Source organism: Procambarus clarkii, chromosome 17, assembly GCF_040958095.1.
Source record: "Procambarus clarkii isolate CNS0578487 chromosome 17, FALCON_Pclarkii_2.0, whole genome shotgun sequence".
NCBI lineage: Eukaryota > Metazoa > Arthropoda > Malacostraca > Decapoda > Cambaridae > Procambarus > Procambarus clarkii.
Window position 1 is genome coordinate 40,683,082 of NC_091166.1, and position 27,019 is coordinate 40,710,100.

Genomic DNA, 27,019 nt, shown 5'->3' on the forward strand with positions numbered 1-27,019 from the left:
TGTATTCAATGTTAACTACTCTGACACTGAAAAACGTTTTTCTAATGTCTCTGTGGCTCATTTGGGTACTATATTTTCACCTGTGTCCCCTTTTACTGGGCGAAATAATCGCCCAGTAATCAGTGGGTGCAATAATCACCCACTTATTGCAATCACCCAAGTATTTTGTTATTGCAATAATACAATAATCAGTGGGTGGAAGACACTGTGTAAAAAAGACACCTTGAACACTGTTATTGTAAAACAGACGTCAATCTGAGTATTTATGTATGCAGGTTCGATTAGCATTTTAAAAGCACTACAATCGCCTTCTGTGGTCGATTGTTCAATAAATCACTGAACTATACGTTTAACAGATCTCTTAAACCTGTCCACGTAGGACAGAAGAGAATATATATATTTTGGTTAGCATTGTAAATGTGTGGCCACGTCTGTGGTAAAAGAAAAACCCCACTATACGCAATATTTATTCACTCATCATGAGGATAAATGCCGCCCTAAATCACAACACTCACTCACAGCTGAGCATACAAAAGATGAAACAAAAATCAATCAACATCTTAAAGTAACACAACCTTAAATCTACATTGTACATTAAAATGTAATTGCCACGTTCACTAAGTACTAATATAACCGCCACGTGCACTCGAGCCTGGCACCAGGTCTTATTCCTCGGGGAGTAGAAGAGCTCCCGAAACCCTCTCCAGGTATGCCCCAGGTATACTAAGTGCTAGAGTAATCACCACGTACGCTAAGTTCCAATGTAATAACCACGTTCATAAGGTACTATAATCATAACATAAGTAAAAAGAGGCTCAGTCTATTTGTAAACACAAATATATTGTATCCAATCTATCCTGTGTTATACAATCTCCGGAGAGCCAGTGGTGGAAGGTCTTGCAATGACCAGAAGGCCTGGGGGGGGGGGGGAGGTTCTAGCAATGCCCAGTAGGCCTGGGGTATCTTGCAATCCCCAGTAGGCCGGGGAGGTCTTGCAATATCCAGTTGGCTGGGACTATTAACCTGTATCATAACTCATAAACTCGTAACACGCACCAACAGGTTAATGAATCAAAGGCTCATAATTATCAACCACAAACCATCCCTTGCTACAATATTTCATAAACTTATAATTAACTCAATAGTTCCTGACATCATTTTCCCCCATTTGCAATATGCAGGCTGCTTGCACATTCCACACGCAACCTAGCCTCGTGGTGAATACTTCAGTAATACCAAATATTCTTTAGAGGTAGAATGAAGAGTAAACCCACTACTAAGCTTTCCCAGGTTACAACCCCACAACAGTTCTCTAACTCCAGAGACCTATCATCTATTTTCTGCTAGGTGAACAGAGGCGTTCTTTGAGAGGAAATGTACCCAACCGTTTCTGCCCCGCCCGGGAATTGAGTCCTGGGGCGCAGGTTGTGAGCCGAGGACGCAGACTGTTGTGCTAACCATTATGAATAAAAAATACAAGGAATTTTGTTATAGAAAACCACTAACTGAAAATTCTTGATAGCCACTTGTTAGTAAACAAATTAATATATTCATTGTATATTCCCAAGAATGTACAATAAATAAATGTGAATACAGATATACAGTAAAAAAAAAATCATTTGGTTTATATCTTCTATGTAATACACACAAAAGTATAAATTTTCACTCTTGCAGCCTAAGTGGATGTTAAACCTATTTAAATCCAGTGAAAAGCCTATCTACATCATCTATATAACTCTTGAGAAAATAAAATAGTACTACAAGAATGTAAGAACTCTTGTGTGTGTGTATATATATATATATATATATATATATATATATATATATATATATATATATATATATAATATAATTCAATACAAAAAACTATTTACTAGTAAACCACTGTCAGCACTACTGCTGCTACCACTACTATGACCACCACTATTTTGACCAATACTAGTCAACTACTACTACCACTATTATCATCACTATTTTGACCAACACACACACACACATCTCTCTATGGAATCTGTGAGGGTTGAGGCTTGTCTGGAATGAAAATGTCAGATGAGAAATGTATGGGAATGTATAAGGGGGAAAAAGGAGGCTATTGTTTTGGAATGGGGATAATGACAATGTATAATAGTGAATGACAGTGTATAATAGTGAATGACAGTGTATAATAGTGAATGACAGTGTATAATAATGATATTGTATGTATTTGCCTCGTACATTTATGTATCTACAGAATATTACTGTGGCTAGGCTACTAATGCTAAAAAAAAGAGTATTTATTGAAACAAAATTGTGTAAACTTAATTGATGATATCCCTTGACGGTCGTCATCAATCGCATTAAATTGATACATAAATAAATATAATAGATTAACAGATAAATAAGTTAATAAACTGTGAAATAAATTAAATAAGTGAAATAAATTACTAACAGTAAAATAAAGTAACAGTGAAATAAATTAACAGTGAAACAAATTAACTAATAGTGAAATAAATTAACTAACAGTGAAATAAATTAAATTATAAATAGTGAAATAAATACATAAATAGATATACATTCAAGTCAATATTTACAACTGAAAACGCTCTCGGCTGATGAGAGAAATATGCACAAACGGCATCCATCGCTCTAAGGAAGGATTCAGGATTGCGTCTATAAGGGCATTCAGTTCTCCTTGTGAAACTCGTAGGGGAATTCCGACACCTTGTGAGCCTGGCTACTCTCTTCCTCCTTCTTGGTAGCTCCTGCCACCTCGCTGGTGGAGGCGGCGAAGCTGTATTGATGCCTCCTGTAGGGGTGGGGCTCGCTGGAAGCATCTTTGCTCTCGTTCTCATCTCCTTCGGGTTCCACTAGACTGATGGTATCCCTGTGCGGGTGATCCTCTGGGGCTTCGTCGTAATACGTCTGGTAGTGGCCTTGCGTCTCCTGGTGGGCGTAAGCTTGCGTCTCCTGGTTGGAGTAGCCTTGCGTTTCCTGGTTGGGGTAGCCTTGCGTCTCCTGGTGGGCGTAACCTTGCGTCTCCTGGTGGCTGGGTTGTGGTTGCTGTTGGCGGGAAGGAAGGCGGCGACGCTGTAGTTGGTTGCTTCCATCTCTGAAGGCGTAAAGGTCATTGATGCCGTAGTTGTTCACCAGTTCGCTCAGAACTCGGACAGACTCGTCGCCTATGCGGTTGATCCTTTCGGGACGAGAACATAAAATGAACATAAGAATGATGGAAACGGCAGAAGATATAGTGACCCATACGAGGCAGGGTATAGTGACCCACACGAGGCAGGGCATAGTGACCTATACGAGGCAGGGCATAGTGACCCACACGAGGCAGGGTATAGTGACCCACACGAGGCAGGGCATAGTGACCCGTACAAGGCAGGTCCTAATGACCATCGCTGACCTGGAGAACCTGCATAGATCTTTTACAGCTAGAATCCACTCAATAAAACATGTAAATTATTGAGACTGCTTACAATATTTAAATCTACATTCTAAAGAGCTTGGGTAAGATACATAATAATTTACACTTGGAAAATATTAGAGGAACTGGTTCCAACTCTGCACATGGAAATAACACCACATGAGACCAGGAGGCATGGCAAGATGTGCAGAATACTCCCGTTGAAAAGCAAAGGTGCAACAGGTACTCAGAGAGAACTATCAACATCAGAGGCCCGAGACTGTTCAACACGCTTCCACTACACATAAGGGGCATAACTGGCCGACCCCTCACAGTGTTCAAGAGAGAACTCAATAAACACCTCCAATGTATTCCTGATCAACCAGGCTGTGATTTATTCGTCTGCCTGCGAGCAGCCGCACCCAACAGCCTGATTGACCAGACCACCAACCAGTAGGTTTGGCCAGTAACCGGGCCGTGGGACGTTGATCCCCGGAATCACCGCAAGGTAAGAAAATAATTATATTTTGAAAAGACAGAAAGAAACATTTTGGAGAATTAACAAGTTAATACTTATTATTTAACAATAATAAGTGATTGTAATGATAAGTTAACAAACTATTTCCCTCCTCCTTCCCTCCCTCCATCTATCATCCTTCCTTTTACCTCCTCCTCCTTCTTTCCCACCTCCCTCCCTCCCTCCCTCCCACAACCCGAAAGTCCTTCACTCTGCAGCTGACTCCTTGACCAAACAATTTAAACGGCACACACAGTTATAATTTCTCGGAGCTCCAGACTGATCTCCGAGGCCTAGCAGACCCCAACCATGGTCAGAAACAGCCCCAACTATGGGCAGACATCTCCTGCCCATAGTTGGATAAACACGCTCGAGTAACTCCTCTTATCCCCAGGGAAAAGAAAGAGAAAGAGAGAGAGAGAGAGAGAGAGAGAGAGAGAGAGAGAGAGAGAGAGAGAGAGAGAGAGAGAGAGAGAGAGAGAGAGAGAGAGAGAGAGAGAGAGAGAGAGAGAGAGAGAGAGAGATAATTGCCCCCCCCCCATCACTTTCCTCAGGTGTTCCCCGCCATGGTACCAACAACACCTGCCGCGCGTGTACACACATGTTCAGTCATAACAAAACACATGAATTACGAGTCACCGTGGCGGCTCACGTGGCCTCTTGTGGTCGATAAGGGGTTAGATCTATATTTAGACTTAAGACATATTAGACTGGCATGTCTAATATGTCTTAATATATATGTGGAAACTAGCAACTTATGTGAGTTAGTGGCTACGCAAAAAACTTATTCAGACGAACTATTGGGACGCAAGAAAGCACTATAAGGTAAGAGTAATAAGCAAGTGAAAGGAGCTGGAGGAGCAGACAATTCGCAGCCACGGGAATAGATACAATAAGAAGCATGAGGGTCGGGAGTCACTGGAGTAGGCGACTGATAAGCAGGACCCAGGAGCTAAAGCTCGGCCTGCAAAAGACACTGGTGCACGGGTGAGCGTACGCGCGGCTGGGTACGTCACCCCACCACCACCAGGGAGCAGCACCTCCACGACCGTGTGTTAAGGAAAGTACAGAGGAAGTGGTTTTAGCCTCTGGTAGTGTTCTTAATACTTGCTTGGGCCGGGGTGCCATGCTGTCAGCCAGCCAGCCAGCCAGCCAGGCAGCCAGGCAGCCAGCCAGGCAGCCAGGCAGCCAGCCAGGCAGCCAGCCAGGCAGCCAGTCAGCCAGCCAGCCAGCCAGCCAATCAGCCAACTTTCGAGACCTCGCTTGGATCTCGCACAACAGCTCTCAACACCATACTACACACACCCCCACACCGACTCTCTTGACACCCATATAAAGCATTAGCGAATCTTCGACATGCATCAAGGATCGTGCATATAAACCCTAACCTTGATGGATCATTGACATCCAGGCACCAGGCTCCTGATTAAGGAAACTCGTACATATCTTCCCAACAAAGGCACACATTAAGAAGTAAACATGAGCAAAAAATGCCAATAAACAAATGTTTATAAACTGGGGGCGGGGGGGGGGGGTGAAGGAAGGGGGGGGAAATAAAAAGGGAATAATAAACAAATATAAACCCAGCCATATGTTTTAACACATAGGCCTATACATCTGTATAGGCCGCTGCTGCATGCTTGTACACCAGAATTGTAATGATTTATATAAGTTACGACAAAAGCTTCTGTCAGTCAGTCTGTCTGTCTGGCTAAGATTTATACTCATTCTAAAATACTGTTGAGATAATTAATTGGTTCCCCTAAAACAATAACAACGAGATGGAGGGGGAAGCTACTAACTAACAAGACGTTACTGGCCAGGTATACGTTTATCTGCGTTGTTGACACGTCTGCGTCTTTCCTGCGTCTGCGTCACTCCTTCACTCTTGCAAGAGTGACGGCAACGGAGGGAAGGACTTAGACAAAATTGGACTTGGAAAAACATACAATCAAAGGAGGGAGAGAGAAAGAGAGGACGAGTATAGCAGTTACCAGGGAGGATGTTCTTAAACAAATAGTAAAACTCAAACCAAACAAATCCCCAGGGCCGGATGAAGTGTTTGCCAGGGTGCTTAAAGAATGCAAAGAGGAGCTTTGTGACCCACTGTCAACCATATTTAATAAATCAATAGAGTCAGGCAGAGTGCCAGAGTTTTGGAAAGTTGCTAATGTGATACCAGTTTTTAAGAAAGGAGATAGATCACTTGCGTCTAACTATCGACCAATTAGCCTAACGTCTATTGTGGGAAAATTACTCGAATCTATAATAGCAAATAAAATTCGTCTTCATCTTGAAAAACATAAATTAATAATTGAGTCTCAACATGGTTTTATAAATGGCCGTTCATGTTTAACAAATTTGTTATCTTTTTATTCTAGCATTGTTGAGGCAGTTGATAGTGGTAAGGATTGCGATGTTGTATACCTTGACTTTAGCAAAGCTTTTGATACAGTGCCACATGAAAGACTGATTAAAAAGATAGAGTCTCATGGTATTGGGGGTGCTATATTAAGCTGGATTAGGGCATGGCTATACCAAAGGAAACAGAGAGTTAGTATAAATGGAATCAAGTCAGAGTGGGAAAATGTTGTAAGTGGAGTGCCTCAAGGCTCTGTCCTGGGACCTCTGTTGTTTATAATATATATAAATGATTTAGATTCAGGTTTGAGTAGCAACATTTGCAAATTTGCCGATGATACGAAAATCGGTAGGGAAATTAATTCGGAGGAGGACTCACTATCACTTCAAGTTGATCTAGATAGGGTTTTGAAATGGTCAAAGGATTGGCAGATGCAGTTTAATGCTGATAAATGTAAAGTTCTGAGGTTAGGTAATGATGATAGAGTTACAAGATACGAGCTAGATGGTGTTGAGATTGCGAAGTCGGATTGCGAAAGGGATCTGGGAGTTATGATTAGTAAGAATTTAAAACAAAAGGATCAATGCATAAATGTTCGTAATAAGGCAAATCGGACACTTGGATTTATTAATCGCAGCGTTAGTAACAAGACACCTGGTGTGGTTCTCAAGCTATATCTTGCTCTAGTTAGGCCCCATTTAGATTATGCAGTTCAGTTTTGGTCGCCATATTATAGAATGGATATAAATTCACTTGAACGTGTCCAGCGTAGGATGACTAAGTTAATTCCCCAAATTAGAAATCTTTCATATGAAGAAAGATTAACAAAGCTTAAGTTGCATTCACTGGAAAGGCGAAGAGTTAGGGGCGACATGATAGAGGTTTACAAGTGGGTGAATGGACATAACAAGGGGGATATTAATAGGGTATTAAAAGTATCAACACAGGACAGAACACGAAATAATGGGTATAAATTGGATAAATTTAGATTTAGGAAAGACTTGGGAAAATACTGGTTCAGTAACAGGGTTGTTGATTTGTGGAACCAATTGCCGCGTAACGTGGTGGAGGTGGGGTCCCTCGATTGTTTCAAGCGCGGGTTGGACAAGTATATGAGTGGGATTGGGTGGTTATAGAATAGGAGCTGCCTCGAATGGGCCAATAGGCCTTCTGCAGTTACCTTTGTTCTTATGTTCTTATGTAGGAGAAAAAGTAAATCCTCTATTAACAAAACAATGAAGCTATACAATGGGATCGAAATAGCGTCCATGCACGCCTCAGGTACACTACCGACTGGACCATGATTTCATTCCGCATGTTCTCTAGTGTTTATATCAGATCTAAAAAAAATAAAAAAGACAAAACATAGTGTTTACAACTCACTGTTCCAAAGTGACGTACTCATACCCATCAACAGTGGGCTTTTTCTTGTCTCCCTGACGCCTGTTGGGCCGGTTGTGGTGGGTCTGGTAAGCTGGTGGGTTGTGGTTGTGAAAGGTTGGCGGGTTGGTGTTGTGGTAGGCGTGGCCCTTGTTTTGGTAGCCGGCGGGGTTGTGATCCTTCTCCTTACTTGGGTAGGCTGCGGCGGGGTTGTAACCCTTCTCCTTGCTTGTGTAGGCCGTGGGGTTGTGTTTCTGGACCTGGCCTCCAGGCTGTCCTACAACCTCTGTGTGTTGGTTGTTGTTGTTGTGGCTGGTGTAATAGGAGTCTATGCTGCTCCCACTGCTGCTGGTGTCATAGGTGTTGTAGTATGGCTGCAAACGAGCAATATTGTATTGGTTGTTGATAACAGTAAATGTTGTTAAAAGTACAGTTACAAAATGGCCAATATGGCCCACGTGTTGTGTAGTCTAATTGGCTGTGCACCTTCTCCAGATAATTCAGTTCCTCCTTAATTTGACGAATGAGCTTAGTAAATTAGTATATTAATATTTTGCTTGCAGGTCAAGTATTTATCAACTAACTTTTCGTGGAACTGAATTGGTAAAGTGAAACAAGACACCTATACTCGCCTGCCCCAGGATGCACCCCACAACAGTTGCCTTACTCCCGGGTACCTATATTTACTGCGAGGTGAATAGGAGCATCAGGTGAAAGGCAACGTTGCCCCAACCATCCCCTGAATCAAACCCAGGATCTTTCTCGGGAATTTGTGAAAATAATACTTCATTCTCAACAAAATTAACGCCACCAGAGCAAACACACACAAACAAACGTTGCTGCAACGTCGCAGAGACGTTAACAGGTAGTTAGACCGTGTAACTAACGTTATGGCTTCGTTGTTGCCAATCAAACAACGTAACATCTCAGTTGGACTGGACGGTAGAGCGACGGTCTCGCTTCATGTAGGTCGACGTTCAATCCCCGACCGTCCAAGTCTTGGCACTTTTCCCCTGACAATTCCCTAACCCCTGACGCCCCTACTCACCTCTCCAGCACCTACGTAGGCTTCAGAAGGATACTCATCGCCGTGTCCGTATCCCTGGTAGTAGTTGTCGGCCCAGGCTTCAGCTGTTGGGTCCGGGGAGCTCCACCAGTTGAACAAGGTCTTCCAACTGGGTAGGCCGCCCCATCCATTGCTTCCTGTTCGTCTATTTTGAAAATAAAATACGGAAAAACTCTTTATTCACATGATTTAATTGTTGAATAATGTCCTTACCAATTTATTAATAATTGTTTATATAAATATCCTTAAGTTAGACCCTCTACTGCCACAAACAAACAAACAAACAAATTACAAAATTATTACCAATACTGATATCTTAAGTTATAATTACATGGATTAAAACAGTGTTGCCATCCTAGAGAAAAGAGTTCGAATCTGGTCCCACTTTAAGTTCTCTGTTCGAAATCAATGTGTACTAATTACTCATTACATACTAATTAGTCATTACATACTAATTAGTCATTACATACTAATTAGTCATTACATACTATCACAAGTGTGTGACTGGCCACACAGCTGTGCTTTGCCAAGGGAACAAGAGCTGCACACACACACACAATCCTGCCGATTTCAGGTAGGATTTCAGGTAGGATTTCAGGTAGGATTTTAGGTAGGATTTCAAGTAGGATTTCAGGTAGGATTTCAGGTAGGATTTCAGGTAGGATTTTAGGTAGGATTTCAGGTAGGATTTCAGGTAGGATTTCAGGTAGGATTTTAGGTAGGATTTCAGGTAGGATTTCAGGTAGGATTTCAGGTAGGATTTCAGGTAGGATTTCAGGTAGGATTTTAGGTAGGATTTCAGGTAGGATTTTAGGTAGGATTTCAGGTAGGATTTCAGGTAGGATTTCAGGTAGGATTTTAGGTAGGATTTTAGGTAGGATTTCAGGTAGGATTTCACGTGACACGGCCGTTCGATATCACGATCAGCTCAGTGGCCTCGAACACGTCAGAAGATGGATAAACGTCTGTTTGTCCATCGTCTGGTGTGTGTGTATGTGTGTGTGTGTGGTTTGGTCACCAGATCTTCAGCCACGTTACTGTGACTCATCGTCTACTCACCTGAGTATAATTGGGGCCACAGGGACAGCGAGAATGGCCCCCAGTGCCACGAGTGCCACAGCTCCGGCACCAGCCAAGGGGACCAGACCACTAGCGTCGAGCGAGTATTGGGAGATGTCGGGTAGTAGGTCCACTAACTTGCTTCCGTCTCCAAGGTTCCCAAACTGGAGCAGGAGAGAGGGAGGGATATTATATATATACATATATATATACATATATATACATATATATATATATATATATATATATATATATATATATATATATATATATATATATATATATATATATATATATATGAGATACTGTTAGACCACGAAGGATGAATTGAAACACGAATTTCCTTAAATACTTTCGTATTTAATAGTACATCTTCGAAAGGATCCTTCTGAAGGTGTATTATTAAATACGAAAATACTAAAGGAAATTCCTATTTTAATTTTTCCTTCGTGGTCTAAAATCCGTTCGCACTAAGGAAATAGAATTTTTTTTTTTAACAAACTCTAAGCCTATCCTAGGTCTAAATTAGCATTCCTAGGTCTAATATACGCAATCTTAAACCTAATTTAATCCATATATGTACTTTATAAACCTGGCCTGGTTGCTGCCTTCGTTCAAGAGTCAGCTGTACAATAAGTTCATATTTTGTACATTTGTGAAACAGGTGAAGGCACAATGTCCCGACTCTTCACTACAACTACACGATCAGCTGACACTGGTAAACAACAGGCGATCAGCTGACACTGGTAAACAAGCCATCACCTGACACTGGTAAACAAACCATCAGCTGACACTAGTAAACAAACCATCAGCTGACACTGGTAAACAAACCATCAGCTGACACTGGTAAACAAACCAACAGCTGACACTGGTAAACAAGCCATCAGCTGACACTGGTAAACAACAAGCCATCAGCTGACACTGGTAAACAACAAGCCATCAGCTGACACTGGTAAACAAACCATCAGCTGACACTGGTAAACAAGCCATCAGCTGACACTGGTAAACAACAAGCCATCAGCTGACACTGGTAAACAAGCCATCAGCTGACACTGGTAAACAAGCCATCAGCTGACACTGGTAAACAAACCATCAGCTGACACTGGTAAACAACAGATGGTTGCCTAGGGCAATGTAGGTAAGTAGGTGTGGGAGGGAGTGTTAATTTGGTGCTTGTGTTTGAGTAGTACACAAACACCTGTGAGGTGTGTGTGTGTGTGTGTGTGTGTGTGTGTGTGTGTGTGTGTGTGTGTGTGTGTGTGTGTGTGTGTGTGTGTGTGTGTGTGCGCCCCACTTCTCAGTGTACGTACCCCATTCCGTACTGTACGAGAGCTTTTCAAGGCACGGTAAATCTACATCAAAATGTTAGACACAACCATATAGACACTCTGCCTCGAAGAAGAGAAGGCTTACATACTACCACACATACATCAACCATACATACATACAACCATACATATATATATATAACCATACATAGATACAGCTAGTCATACATATAACCTTTGACCCTCGCATACAGTCCGTTTCCCACGAATATAACAAGCGTATATTTTGATTGATTGATTGATAAAGATTAAGCCACCCAAGAGGTGGCACGGGCATGAATAGCCCGTAATATATTTTGAAGTGCTTTTGTCTACTTATAAGCGTAAGAATCTAGACCATCTAACCTACCAACCCTGGCGCTTACTAGTCACTAGCAGCGTATTAATTGAAGTACTTTATTGCCCCCCCAAAACCCCCCTAATTTAGGGGTGCAATTTGGTGCAATTTCACAATTTGAAATTGTGAAGACAGGAGATGGGATGCTGTGTACTCGGATGCTCTCAGCATCCAGAAATTTTGCATTTCATCCTTTCGCCTATTGCGTCGCATTTCTTACGGAATTGACCAACCTGTGACAAATCCGACGCATTAGTACAGATTAAGGTACCGTAATGATGTTTTTTTTTAGAACATCTCACTGGACAAGCACCGCCAATTTGGCTGTTATTGGCGATCAGGGGTCATTAAGCGTCGACAGGTAACGCTTGTGGAGTCATTAAGTGCCAGGTTGAATAGGGCAGCGGAGGCTGACAGCAATATACGGAACCATTTAGTTGAGAGTATGAACTTTATTTGTTGTATCCTATCTCCTGACACGACGATAGGCTACTTGATCTCCTGATACGGTGATAGGCTACTTGCTTGATCTCCTGATACGGTGAAAGGCTACTTTGCTACTCTGAGAGTGGCGTCAGCGATACGTTATTCACAAAAACGTCCACACACTACCTACTCCCGACTAGTCAACCCTCCACCACCCACTACAACTCACTTGATCAGCAGACGCGGGTTGGAAACCCTCTTCGGTCTCCAGTACATGTGAAGTGGTGGGCCACGGGTCCTCCTCTGTCGTGGTGACCAGACTGGAGTTATTACTCTCGCCAATAATGTCCTCCTCGACCTCGTCCTGTCGTCCCTTCGACGTGATATTGGCGGCCATTCTCCGACTCTTGACAGCGTTGGCGATCAGGCTCGCGAGGTTGGAAGCCACGGGAGTGCTGAAGAACGAGGCGACATCGAAGTGGGTGTCGGTCGTGGATGGGTTCACTTCGATGTTGCGTTCTGTCTCCACCACGTCACTGCTGCTGTTGCTGTGCCCTTGACAGAGTGTAGACGCCACGGTCACATACACCACCACTGCCAGGAAAGAACGAAGTCATTAGAAACAAATTACATCAACTATCACAACACAGGATTATGGGAATAAGTTTGGGTATCAATAGGAGCTGCCTCGTATTGGTCAATAGGAGCTGCCTCGTATTGGTCAATAGGAGCTGCCTCGTATTGGTCAATAGGAGCTGCCTCGTATTGGTCAATAGGAACTGGCTCGTATTGGTCAATAGGAGCTGCCTTGTATTGGTCAATAGGAGCTGCCTCGTATTGGTCAATAGGAGCTGCCTTGTATTGGTCAATAGGAGCTGCCTCGTATTGGTCAATAGGAGCTGCCTCGTATTGGTCAATAGGAGCTGCCTCGTATTGGTCAATAGGAGCTGCCTCGTATTGGTCAATAGGAACTGGCTCGTATTGGTCAATAGGAGCTGCCTTGTATTGGTCAATAGGAGCTGCCTCGTATTGGTCAATAGGAGCTGCCTTGTATTGGTCAATAGGAGCTGCCTTGTATTGGTCAATAGGAGCTGCCTTGTATTGGTCAATAGGAGCTGCCTCGTATTGGTCAATAGGAGCTGCCTCGTATGGATCAATAGATGCATCGTATGAGCTATAAAGAACCACAATTTTCTTCAATTCTTATGTTCTTACAAAAAAGAATGGCGATTGACCCAGTCAAAATAATTTGTTATTCCTTCGGGAGAACTGATTGCATGGTGGACAAAAGCCTGTTACACATACTGTTGTATACAAACTGTTATACAAACATACTAAGCACCAATATTTAACAAACCCGGCATGTATACACATATACCTGGATACACGCTAACCAGTTTCCGGCCCATTTAACAACCACGCAAAGACACCCAACACCCACAGTCTGAAATTATCAAGCCGTGGACCATTATCACGACTGAATAATGAGTTCCAAAATGTCCATTACGGGCTCACCATAGCCCGTGCTACTTGGAACTTTTTGTTCCAAGTAGCGAATCTTAAACAACAACAACATGGGTTCCAGGACGGACTTGAAACGTCGTCATAAACGTCATAAAACGTCGTTCGTCTAATTCCCAGCCGCGTTACTGTGACTGTTTACACCGACGTAAACAAACACACACAAGGAATACTAAATTAACCTGTTTATCTGGGGCCAGATTCACGAAGCCGTTGCCCAAGTACTTACGAACCTGTACATCATTTCCTCAATCTTTGGCGGCTTTGTTTACAATTATTAAACAGTTAATTAGCTCCGAAGCATCCGGAGGCTGTTTATAACAATAACAACAGTTGACTGGGAAGTTTTCATGCTTGTAAACTGTTTAATAATTGTAACCAAAGCCGTCAAAGATTGAGGAAAGATGTACAAGTTCGTAGCAGTACTTGCGTAACTGCTTCGTGAATTTGGCCCCCCAGGTAATTACTTACACCTGGCGCTGACAGAGTGATCCCCCCCCCCCCGCTCTCCCTCAGTACACATTGAGGACACCTAGACCTGGCTCTCAGACCTGGCTCTCAGCCCTGGCTCTCTCAGACCTGGCTCTCTCAGACCTGGCTCTCTCAGCCCTGGCTCTCCCAGACCTGGCTCTCCCAGCCCTGGCTCTCTCAGCCCTGGCTCTCTCAGCCCTGGCTCTCCCAGCCCTGGCTCTCTCAGCCCTGGCTCTCCCAGCCCTGGCTCTCCCAGCCCTGGCTCTCTCAGCCCTGGCTCTCTCAGCCCTGGCTCTCTCAGCCCTGGCTCTCCCAGACCTGGCTCTCCCAGACCTGGCTCTCTCAGACCTGGCTCTCTCAGACCTCAGCACACCAGTAAAACTCGCCCATTACAACAGTCTCAGGGAGCAATAAACAAGTCCAACAGTCCTGTTACCCAATTAGCGTCACTTTTATCGAATGACGTCAGCGAAGGGTGAGTTTAGTCCAATATAAAACTAATACACACACACACACATATATATATATATACATATATATATATATATACATATATATATATATATATATATATATATATATATATATATATATATATATATATAGTATATATACACAGAAATCACAATAGCGTGATGCATCACATGAACAAATCCACAAGGGCCGTGACGAGGATTCCAAGTAAGGGCAGTAGAACTTCTGGTTGCAATTCTTTTGACCATGTCGTAGCTCAGTCGATTAAGGCAGCGTCTGGGATGCTTTCGGACGTAGGTTCGAATCCTCGTCACGGCCCTTGTGGATTTATATATATATTATATAATTTTAAACGGTGAGGAGACAGTAGATAGAGATTAAGTCACCCAAGAGGTGGCACGGGCATGAATAGCCCGTCAGCAGAGACAGTATATTGTTGTAGACTCAGCAAATCGGAACAAAAAGTTGCAAGTAGCACGGGCTATGGTGAGCCCGTAGTGGACTTACATGGCGCAGGAGAGGGACTGTGTGTGTGTGTGTGTGTGTGTGTGTACTCACTTAATTATACTCACCTAAGTGCGCTTGTGGGGGTTGAGCTCTGGCTCTTTGGTCCCGCCTCTCAACTGTCAATCAACTGGTGTACAGGTTCCTGAGCCTACTGGGCTCTATCATATCTACACTTGAAACTGTGTATGGAGTCAGCCTCCACCACATCACACTGTGTGTGTGTGTGTGTGTGTGTGTGTGTGTGTGTGTGTGTGTGTGTGTGTGTGTGTGTGTGTGTGTGTGTGTGTGTGTGTGTGTGTGTGTATGCGTGCGTGCGTGTAATTTATTTGCAAACTAGAATGTATTTGTTTGTGCGTTGGAGCAGGTAAAGTGATCGTGATTTTCCTACCATACAGTCCAGAGGGTTACCACGAGCGAGGTTTACAGTCCAGAAGGTTACCATGACCGGGTTGCTTTCCTTCAAGATGGGAAAGCAACCCGATCTCTCACCTAATACGACGCATTTTTAACGCAGTCGACCAACCTGTTTAAAATGCGACGCAACAGTAAATATTAAAATCACCGCAATATTGACGTTTTCTATGCATTGGCCACGAGAGGTTAGGTGGGTTGCTTGGGGTCTACACGGGTTTCGTAAAGAGCCACGCGATCAATCCGACTTCTCTGTCGCCGCAAGGTTGGCAAAGTTCACGGGGAAAAGTGGCACAGCAAACACTCGGGCAAAGACACCAAGCTGGGTACACACAGAGCGTTGAGCATCTGTCAACACGGCGCACGTGTCCAACGCGTTCATTACGTGTTTGAACAGGAGTCAAGAGAGAGAGAGCGCTGTTTGGGTTGTGTCGTGTTGGTCTTGTCAAGACGTCGTTGTTGGTCTTGGTCTTGTGTGGTCGTTGTTAGCGTTGGTCTTTGTGACTATAGCGTATGTTGATGGTGTCATAACAACCCCTAATCTCTGGTCTAACCACACCCGCACTAATCCTAACCACTCTAACTATCTCATTCTAACCAGTCATCATAGAGTTGCCCTTGCAACTAATATCTCCAGCCTCTTCCCTGTGGTTATAACGCTATGATCACTCTACCATGGCAATGATGCCTCGGCGGAACTAGTGGACTGTCTAGTGTTGCACTGTTGCCAGTTACTGTCTAATGGTCAGGCATTTGTCAACATCTGTCTAAGGGGTCAGGAACCTGTCAGCATCGGTATCTAATGATTTAGAACCAGTCTGGTGTTGTTTAAGATTCGCTACTTAGAACAAAACGTTCCAAGGAGCACGGACTATGGTGAGCCCGTAGTGGACTTACCTGGCACAGGAGAGGGGCTGTAACTTGTGCAGTCTGGTGGTATCCGAGTGCTTAACTACCGATTCGCTAACTACACGAGGCAGAAAGTTAACAACGCCATTTAGACGGAAATTTAACCCACAGAAAACGTGAGCCGTCCTCTAAGGGTTAACTCAACAGAAGCCAAAAGTTACAATGAGTCAGCTTTTTTTTTTTTGTTAAATTGCCATGACTTAACTCCTCAACTAACCACAACGTCGCTGTTATATTGTCGTTTGATAGCGACAATATGTCTTGCTATCATCTGAGCTCGTCGCTGGCAATATTTCTTTCTCTGGCTTCTGAGACAGCAAATGGTGTTGGAAATATTGTATGAGAGAAAACGTATTTTGGATTAGTAATTCATTCATTATCAAAAGAAGACAACTATTTTTATTCTGGAAATGATCTTGTGTAAAAGTTAACTCATTTTGGCGAAGATCAGACGGGAAAGTAACTTGTGTTGATGAAAAGTCTCTGTTTGGCCTGGCTATGTGTATATTTGAGTGAGCGCAGGTGAGAGACGGGAATTCATATTTGCAAACTAATTTGCAATGAAGCTGCAACAGCATCTGCGTCGTTTTCTTCATTACCGCACGCACGCACGCACGCACACGCACATACACACGCACACACACACACACACACACACACACACACACACACACACACACACACAACCGTTGATTGACGGTTGAGAGGCGGGACCAAAGAGCCAGAGCTCAACCCCCGTAAGAACAACTTGGTGAGTACACACACGCACACACGCACCCCTCTGTATATGATTACGTTTATAATATACTCTTATTATTATATTAATATACTCTTAAATATACTCAGTCTCATTTGTCAGTTATATTTCACAAGTATGGCAATTATGTGGGAAAGTGGTAAGAAAAATGTGACTATAAAGCACTTTGAAAGGTATTTAAGGAAACCTATACCCATGCCCCTTGGACTATCGGGGATTGAACACCGGCCCTGCAAGAAGCGAGACTGTCGCTCTACCAACCAGGCCATATGATCAGGTCGGTGTCATATTTCACAAGGCATCGTTGCTTTTCCACTTGAAACATAAAATCATCGAACAATTTGGCTCACATGATTACAACAATTTAGAAAGTCTTAAAAAAATATTCAAAGGCGTTCAACTGACCAAGTTGAAGAAAATTGAAAATTTTAAGACATAAGAAGATATTTTAAGACATGTTTTCCTTGCAGCAAGTAAAAAGCAATATAGTTCTTCTTGCATATGAGGATTATACTCCCACGTGCTCAAGCGCATGCAACATCTCACTCAAGAAGCCCTCAATTTCCAGCTGCAACTTATGACTTGCAAGAAGATGCCAGATGAAGATGCAACATTGACTTCCTCCACTTGCTGCTGCTTCTTGAGAGGCAAGCAACTATACAGGAGCTGGTAACGCCGTTCTTCAAGTCATGTGTGGAGTGTCTCTTAAGTACATCACTTGTATTCCTCCCCCCCCCAGCCACCTTCCTGTGCAACGCTGGTCATACGACGTTGATATATGATATATCAACGCGACGTTGATATATCAATGAACGTTGATAACGTCACCCCAACGTTAATGGTTCAGCAATAACGAGACGCTATGCTTTTTAGTCTTTCACAGAAGTTGCAGAAAGATATTTCAAGATTTGTATAATTTTTTATTTGGATAAGGATATGAATAAATGTATGATACATGGGTTGGTATACTTATAAGGAACATTCTATCCCATGTCATGCAATAACGTCTTCAGAAGATAAACATTAAAATTCAATAGGCACAAATAAATTTGATGAGTAAGATTAGAAAAACTTGTCAGAGAAAAGCAGAAACAAGACAAATTATAAAATAAAAATGTGAAGATGTTAATGAGAACTGAGCCATTATACCCCCAGGTCACCTTCAGACCCCAGGTCACCTTCAGACCCCAGGTCACCTTCAGACCCCAGGTCACCTTCAGACCCCAGGTCACCACATCACCTTCAGACAAGGGCAGGACCATCCTTGGTCTTCATAATAGAACAGACCTGCTGAGATTACCTTCAGATCATTGGTATACCATCTAGGTCGCTTTTAGACCATAGTAGACCTTTCTAAGTCACCTTCACACAACGGCAGTCCAACAAACACCAAGACTACAATCACTCATTCAACAAACACTAACCCTACAATCGCTCATTCAACAAACACTAACCCTACAATCGCTCATTCAACAAACACTAACCCTACAATCGCTCATTCAACGAACACTAACCCTACAATCACTCATTCAACAAACACTAACCCTACAATCGCTCATTCAACAAACACTAACCCTACAATCGCTCATTCAACGAACACTAACCCTACAATCACTCATTCAACAAACACTAACCCTACAATCGCTCATTCAACAAACACTAACCCTACAATCGCTCATTCAACAAGCAGTTAAACTTTAATTACTCATTCAGAAGTAATAACTCTTCACACACTCAACAATTACTAACCCTACACACACACTCATCCCGTTTTCTTTACCATAAAGCCGACAATGTACATTTTATCCCTAAAATAAGAACAGACATACGAGAGCACAGCTGAAAGCGGCAACAAGGTATAGCGTTACGTGACTCTGGTTGTGGCTTGGTAACGGTGGAGCATGCGGGAGACCTTCAAGTAACGTTTGTGCAACATAACTGTGGAAAGCACAAGCAACCTTACAGTAACGTTCGCGCATCATAACGGGGGAATAGCACAAGCAACATTCAAGCAACATTTGTGAAACATAAGTGCAGAATGTTATGTTGCCACCTTGTCGCAACGTCTGTACAACGTAACTGTGTATGCCACCAGCAGCTGTTGATGTTTATAGAGGCTGTAGCCTGCGGCGAAACATGTTGATCCATTATTATATCGATGTCATTTGCCATGGAGGATATGTTCACATCTGCAGATATGTCTAAATTGTTGTTCTCCTGTCCGGCAAATACAACTTGACCACAACGTCGTAGAAAAATTATTTATTTATTGTGGCGAACCTCGGCGCCATCTATGATCCAGATTCCAAGTTAAACCAGTTTACCCTCCCATTTATAATGTTTCCCAGTTTCTAGTCTGGTGTTCAGGGAGGTGATGAGGTACCAGTGAAGCAGTACACAGGGCGACCTTTGAACATCTCTGATGGAGGAGACTATAGCCTCCTCCATCCCGCCAAACACACACCGAAACTACGACGTTGGTACAACGTTCGAACAAGTTTTAACAACACCTAACCAGTTACAACAACCAATATAGCAAGTTGTAACAACGTTCTAATACGTCATAAACACGTTAAGCCAAGATGTAACAACTTTATTACAAGTTGTAACAAGCGGAAAATAGAGACAGTTTCGGTTTGTGTTTCAAAGGTAGCGAGCCCTGGAAGACTAATTAGAGCGTGCTAGCGACTAGCGTGCTATTGCAGAGCTGGAAACCTTTACCGTAGAAGAAAGCTAGTGTGAAGAGCTAGTGTTGTACTGGGAGACCTCGCCAGAGGAGTGTATATAGTCATAGTTATAATTAATAATAAGGGATAATGGTATATTTTCATTTATCTTGCCTTAAACACTTCATGCCATTTCCACCGAGGTTACGGATCTCTGCACTTGAGAAGGATCAAAGTCCAAACCAACCCAGTTACGGATGAATAGGTTGTAACAACATCTATATTGCATTATATGTGACGTTTAGTTGAGATATGTTTTGATAACCGCTGGTGAACGTCATTATGCACGAATTAAATAGGTATCAAATGAAAGAACACTCGCCAAACCATTTCTGTGCAGTCCGGAGATCAATCCCGGGATCCCCGACTGTCTAGTCGAGAATTTAGACCACTGTACTATGATATCCAGTTATCTGGGGATTACAAGAGTGCTTAACTAAAGGCTGATTTTCTGTAAGTTAAATTTCGACAACTTTGGGCATCCGAAACGCCCCAACGATTACCATGATGCCCCAAGCCACTTGACCCACTCTCCTGACTCTCCTAGCCCAGGAAACTCGTTGTCCCTACTTTCATACGACTCTTCTGTGTCGCTTGACCCATTATATTGACTCTCTAACCAGGTGACCTAGTTTTTGCTTTCATATAACTCTCCCATGCTGAACAGCCTATATACTCTTCTGAACCAGATAAGCCACTCTCTCTCAAGCCTGGTGGTTCACTCTCCCTATAGCCTGGTGACCTAATAGTTACTCTCACATATACTTTACCAAGCCTGGTTGGCTACTTCCCTACCAAGCCTGGTTGGCTACTTCCCTACCAAGCCTGGTTGGCTACTTCCCTACCAAGCCTGGTTGGCTACTTCCCTACCAAGCCTGGTTGGCTACTTCCCTACCAAGCCTGGTTGGCTACTTCCCTACCAAGCCTGGTTGGCTACTTCCCTACCAAGCCTGGTTGGCTACTTCCCTACCAAGCCTGGTTAGCCACTTCCTTACCAAGCCTGGTTGGCTACTTCCCTACCAAGCCTGGTTGGCCACTTCCCTACCAAGACTGGTTGGCTACTTCCCTACCAAGCCTGGTTGGCTACTTCCCTACCAAGCCTGGTTGGCCACTCCCCTACCAAGCCTGGTTGGCCACTTCCCTACCAAGCCTGGTTGGCCACTTCCCTACCAAGCCTGGTTGGCCACTTCCCTACCAAGCCTGGTTGGCCACTTCCCTACCAAGCCTGGTTGGCCACTTCCCTACCAAGCCTGGTTGGCCACTTCCCCTGGCCAAGTGGCTTGCTCTGGACTTACCTCTAGCGATGACCGACATAGTTCCCATCGTCGCCCAGGTGATACACACACACTAATCACAAAGGTGGAGTGGAGGGAGCAGGAGAGCGGCGAGCACTTCCGTCCTGCGCGGTGGCCAGCACAAGAGTGGCGCCGACGGCAGCGTGGACCGCTAAGTGCACAACCTGCCTGGGTCTGCCTGGCCCCTCCTCCTCTACCCTGCCCCTCCCAGGCCCCTCCTTGCCCCTCCTCCTACCCCTCGTCCAACCCAATTCCCCACCAACCACAAACAAGATTTAATGACGTCATTATTCCTGGGCCAATCCTCCTTTTTAGGCAGTGTACTGTGACGTCATTACTTTCTAACGCCGATGACGTCATGAGTCTTGCCTCTGCGTACTGCCCAATGACGTCGTTACAACCTTGTCTTGTTATTATGATGTAATATATAGCTTTAGGTTTGGTGTTATTTGTAATTTCTGTCCCAGTTTGTGTTTATGTTAAGCTCCGCCCACTCTACCTCCAAGCTCCGCCCACTCTACCTCCAAGCTCCGTCCCACTCTACCTCCAAGCTCCGCCCACTCTACCTCCAAGCTCGGCCCACTCTACCTCCAAGCTCGGCCCACTCTACCTCCAAGCTCCGCCCACTCTACCTCCAAGCTCCACCCACTCTACCTCCAAGCTCCGCCCACTCTACCTCCAAGCTCCGCCCACTCTACCTCCAAGCTCCGCCCACTCTACCTCCAAGCTCCGCCCACTCCTCTTGACTGATGACTATTATCTATCCAAAATCACTCTTTAGTCCGTTCCCTTAAGAATCCCCCCTTACAACCTTTCCTTAAAGCCTACTTAAAGATCCCTCCATTAAAAAACTATCCCTTAATACCTTCCCTTTAAGTTCTTTCTTTAATACCCTCTCTTAAGACCCCTCCTCTGTCTACCTTCACATCCCCGCCACTTTCCCTAGAATCCACCGCTTAATTTCCCCACCAGACCCTAGCCACTGGCCCCCCCCCCCCTCTCCATCCTGGTCTGTCATCTCCCAGTGATCCAGATACTTGAGCATCTTCTCCGGCAGCAGCATCAGCAGCATCGTCACTGTCCGCCGGCTAAGGAGATCCTTCCGTCTCGGTCGACTTGAAGACCACTTGGAGATGCTGTTCCTAATTTACGTGCAGGACCCGCCCGAGGGAGGGAGTTTGTACGTGTCAGTGCTTCTAGAGCAATGCAAAGCTCATCAGGAACGTAAAGGTAGAGGAGGACTGCAGTATGTTAAAAAAAAAGAGGATCTTGCCAAACTCCTGGAATAGATTTATCAGGGGAAAGCGCACAGCCATTTCGACTATATAGCACTGGGAAGGAGTCAGGATAAGGATTTGGAATGGGATGGGACAGGGGGGAAGGAATGGTGCCCAACCACTTGGACGGTCGGGGATTGAACGCCGACCTACATGAAGCGAGACCGTCGCTCTACCGTCCAGAGCGCTCTACCACTCCAAACTCCTGTAGTGGTCAAACAAGTGGTTGGTGGAATTCAGTCCCAACAAGTGCAATGTAATGAAGATAAGTAAAGGAGAAAAGAGACCAGGGGTCAGATTCGCGAAGCAGTTACGCACATACTTACGAACGTGTACATTTTTCCTCAGTCTTTAACGGCTTTGGTTACATTTATTAAACAGTTTACAATCATGAAAACTTCGCAATCAACTGTTGTTATTGTTATAAACAGCCTCCTGGTGCTTCGGAGCTCATTAAATGTTTAATAATTGTAAACAAAGCCGCCAAAGATTGAGAAATGATGTACAGGTTCGTAAGTGCTTGCGTAACTACTTCGTGAATCTGGCCCCAGGAGGCAGCTACACCATACGGGAAAGGCAGCTACAGGAATCGGAGAGAGAGATGGGTGTGGGAGTGGATACAGTTCAAGTCCAAGTTACAGTTCAGTCCAAGTTAGTATACAATGAGTCTAGGACTAAAGTAAAGTTTTAGAGTATACCTCTCGGTGTATATACCCCTGAATATACCCCTGGGCAGTATAAACTTACCTGGAGACTTCAACGCCGTTAATAAGTAGTGATCTCTACTCTCACGTGCGAGCCGCGTACACTTCATACATTATATTATAATAATTATACCAGTATACTGAAATAAAATTAATATAATTCTGCACTTGAAAAATATATTAATTTTCAGGTAATGAACATGTTTGGGAGAATAAATGTGGCTCCATTCATTATGTAGGGAACTGAAATATTTCATAATTTTTTATCCAGTCAGTTCGGTATAAAGTTTATTGCCAATAAATATGATATATGCGGCAATAATCCTATTAATAAAGATATCTAAACGTAGGATACCTTGCGCACACAGAAGTCAGAGTGAAACAAATGAAGCCAAACAGACACATTTTTCTGCTATGGTGAGTTCAAACTTTACTTCCTACTTACTTAACACTTTACTTGTGTTAACTTTTATAAAAGTACACACAACTCTACATAACTTGCTAACGCACACCTGATATAGTGGCAACTGTCGAGACTTGGAGTGACAACTTGCTCCAGAGTAACTTTAGACGAATCAAACAATTTTTGTTCTAAAATTCTGAATGATATGAAAAAAACATTCTTGTCGAGTCTTAGTCAAAATCAGGTTTGGTCCGAAGGAGGAGGAAAGGACGGAGGGAATTATTCTGGAGAAAACGTTGTTGTTTTAGATTCAGCTACTCGGAACAAAAAGTTCCAAGTAGCACGGGAAATGGTGAGCCCGTAGAGAAAACGCTGAGCCATTACGACTATATAGCACTGGGAAGGGGTCAGGATAAGGCTTTGGGATGGGACGGGGGGGGGGGGGAGGGGAATGGTGCCCAACCACTTGGACGGTCGGGGATTGAACGCCATCCCGTATGAAGCTCTACCGTCCAGCCCAAGTGGTTGGGCGGTCCGTGGAGCTCAACACCGTTACAACTGACCTTCTTTTGGTTATGCACGACGCTCGTGAACACATTCTGGTGTGTGTGTGTGTGTGTGTGCTGTCGACCTCGGTGGCAAAACACTGATCCAATATTTTCAATGAATTTGTAGACAACTATAGTTTGACGAGTCATGTAAATTTTCATACCTTGACCCTGTGATCACAGACTGGCAGACCGCAGTACATATTGGGGCATATTCTAAGGACCATCAATTAGTACATATGCACATAGGAAATAAACTAAACTCCAGAAGACATATATTGGTCCATTCGAAACAGCTCCTATTGGCCCCCACGAGGTAGCTTATATATCTGTATCAACCCAAACTTATACTTGAAGAAATCCTAATTAAGTTACACCAAAGTGCGCATATTCGTAAATACAATACAATACAACAATACAATTTTATTTAGGTAAGGTACATACATACAATAAATATTTACAAGGATTGTTTAACTTATAGGTATAGCTAGTACATACAATGCCTAAAGCCACTATTACGCAAAGCGTTTCGGGCATAGAAACTGAGTTTATGAAACTAAATGAGTTTAAGTAATCGTGTTGACCACCACTTTTAGGGAATCAAGGTGGTATTATAGCCCCTTAAACTATCCAAAGCCTAGAATTGTTGTCAAACAAAACCAACCTGCCAATATGAGACAATTTCAGACATCCCGCCCATTCTCAGACCTAATACATTACCATAAATACCCCCCCCCCCCCGCCCTTCAAACTTTGTGCATAGTCATCTAAATATTTATGATGATCTGAAAGCATATTACGGTTCCAGTAATATTTTTATATGTTTACAAGAGTTCTTACATACTTGTAAAGCCATTAGCACGCATAGCGTTCCGTTCAGGTTCTTAATCCTAATTTTCCCTGAATACGACCCGCCAAATTGTTTATTAACAACCAGGTACCCATTCACTGCTGAGTGAACAGAGGCTACTGTTAAGGATTGGCGCCCAGTCAATCCTCCCCGGCCAGCACACGAACCCAGGCCAAAGCGCTTCGCGAAGCACCGAGCGAGTGCTTTACCACTGCGCCGCGGTGACTACCAATAATTTATTGGCTGTAATAGTCTACATGTAAACTGGCAAGTGAACCTTTGTCATAAACAGAGATTATTCTCAAGTTATAAGTTTAATGTAATAGAATTCGTTGGTTTATATATAAACAGTGTATGCTAAAAGTTTTAATTTTTTATATGTTTTTAAGAATTTGATTTACTGTAAAGGGAATTTGTGGGTACACTAAAACAGTTTTCGAATTCCATATTTCACATTATTGTCAGTAATATATCGTATCAACCTAACCAAACATAATTAAACCTAACCTTAACCTAACGTAACCCTAGCCTAACTAACCTAACCTAACCTAACCTAACCGAAAGTAACCCTAGCCTAACCTAACCATGGATAAAGAGTGCAGATAAAGAGCACAAATTATGTAGTCGTTCTCAGTCCATTCGCTTGAGGGGATCTCCTCCCTGAGGAGAGGTGTGTATGAGAAAAGTCCACAAATACCCTACTGACGCTACAAAAGGTGTGACACGACATAACCAAACCGGTCTTCCCTTTGCACTACGACAACAAAAAAGACAATTTTAACAATCATGTCAACCAAAATGCAAATCATTTTAGAACACTTCTGGCAACCGACTGGCAACCAAAATTGCGTTTACAGTACAATAAACAAAATATCAACAATAACAATGTCATGTTACAATAAATTTACAAAAAAAAAATCACCCGGAGGAAAAAAATATTAAGACAAGAAGTTGAAATTCTAACCAAAGTTACGGTTCGTCCTGGAAAGCAATTGGCCTGGAAAGACAATTTTATATATATTAATATTTTCCTTGTCTTCCAGACCGACAGACGCCATGTACAAAACAGGTTCAAATCCCACAGTGTTTACTACGGGGGAATAAACCATTGGGTCCACTGAGATACCACTGGGAACACCTGTCTTTTTCCACCCCCTTCCCCCCTTACACACACCCCCACTCACACAAACCCTATTTACCGTCTAAACTCTAAAACACACTTTTCCCTCTCTCTCCCCCACTTTCCACCCCCTCTCTCTCTCTCTCTCTCTCATTCCCTCCCCTCCCCCCACCGCTCCCGGGCCCTCATCCACCTACGTGCTGCTTACTGGCAAACAACAGCTGCTTGCTCACACGCATTATTCTGATGTTAGATTGTGCACGTAATTATCACGTGTGTACTCACCTTTTTGTATTCCCTTTAGTTGTACTTACCTAGTTGTACTCACCTGGTTGTGCTTACGGGGGGGGGGGGTTGAGTTTTGGCTCTTTGGTCCCCGCCTTTCAACTGTCAATCAACTGGTGTGCAGATTTTGGAGCCTACTGGACTCTATCAAATCTACATTTTAAACTGTGTATGGAGTCTGCCTCCACCACATCACTATTTAATGCATTCCATTTGTACTTTGACACTGAAACAAATCTGTCTAATGTCTCTGTGGCTCATTTGGGTACTAAGTGTCCACCTGTGTCCCCTTGTTCGTGTTCCATCAAATGCTAAATAGTTTGTCTTTGTCCGCCCTGTCACTTCCCCTGGGAATTTTGTAGGTGGTTTTCATGTCTCCCCTTACTCTTCTGTCTTTCAGGGACGTGAGGTTTAGCTCTCGTAGCCTTTCCTCGTAGCTCATACCTCTCTGTTCTGGGACTAGTCTGGTGGCATACCTCTGAAATCTTCTCTAACTTTGTCTTGTGTTTAAGTATGGACTTCAGACTAGAGCTGCATACTCCAGGATTGGTCTGACATAAGTGGTATACTAGGTCCTGAACGATTCCTTACACAAGTTTCTAAATGTCGTTCTTATGTTGGCCAATCTAGCATATGCCGCTGATGTATGTGTGTGATGTGTGTGTGTGTGTGTGTCCGTGTGTGTGTGTGTGTATATGTGTGTGTGTGTGTGTGTGTGTGTGTGTGTGTGTGTGTGTGTGTGTGTGTGTGTGTGTGTGTGTGTGTGTGTGTGTGTGTGTGTGTGTGTGTGCACGCGCGTTCGTGCGTGCGTGTGTGTGTATTTAATGGCAGTCAAGTGGCCTAATCCACATTTGGGACGCCTGTCTCAAGTAGAATGACTGCATGAGAGGTAATTGTC

The 27,019-nt window shown here is 43.5% G+C and overlaps 1 protein-coding gene across 1 annotated transcript; it reads right to left on the bottom strand.

Annotated features, from left to right (window-relative positions):
* Positions 1-454: 454 nt before the first annotated feature.
* On the bottom strand, positions 455-21,056 carry LOC123772562 (uncharacterized). Its single transcript, XM_069325879.1, has 6 exons — positions 20,935-21,056; positions 12,093-12,457; positions 9,773-9,936; positions 8,696-8,858; positions 7,651-8,021; positions 455-3,172 (listed from the first exon to the last, which is right to left on the bottom strand). The coding sequence occupies exons 1-6, from the start codon at positions 20,960-20,962 to the stop codon at positions 2,662-2,664; spliced, it is 1,602 nt and encodes a 533-aa protein (XP_069181980.1). The 5' UTR covers positions 20,963-21,056; the 3' UTR covers positions 455-2,661.
* Between the last annotated feature and the right edge of the window lie 5,963 nt (positions 21,057-27,019).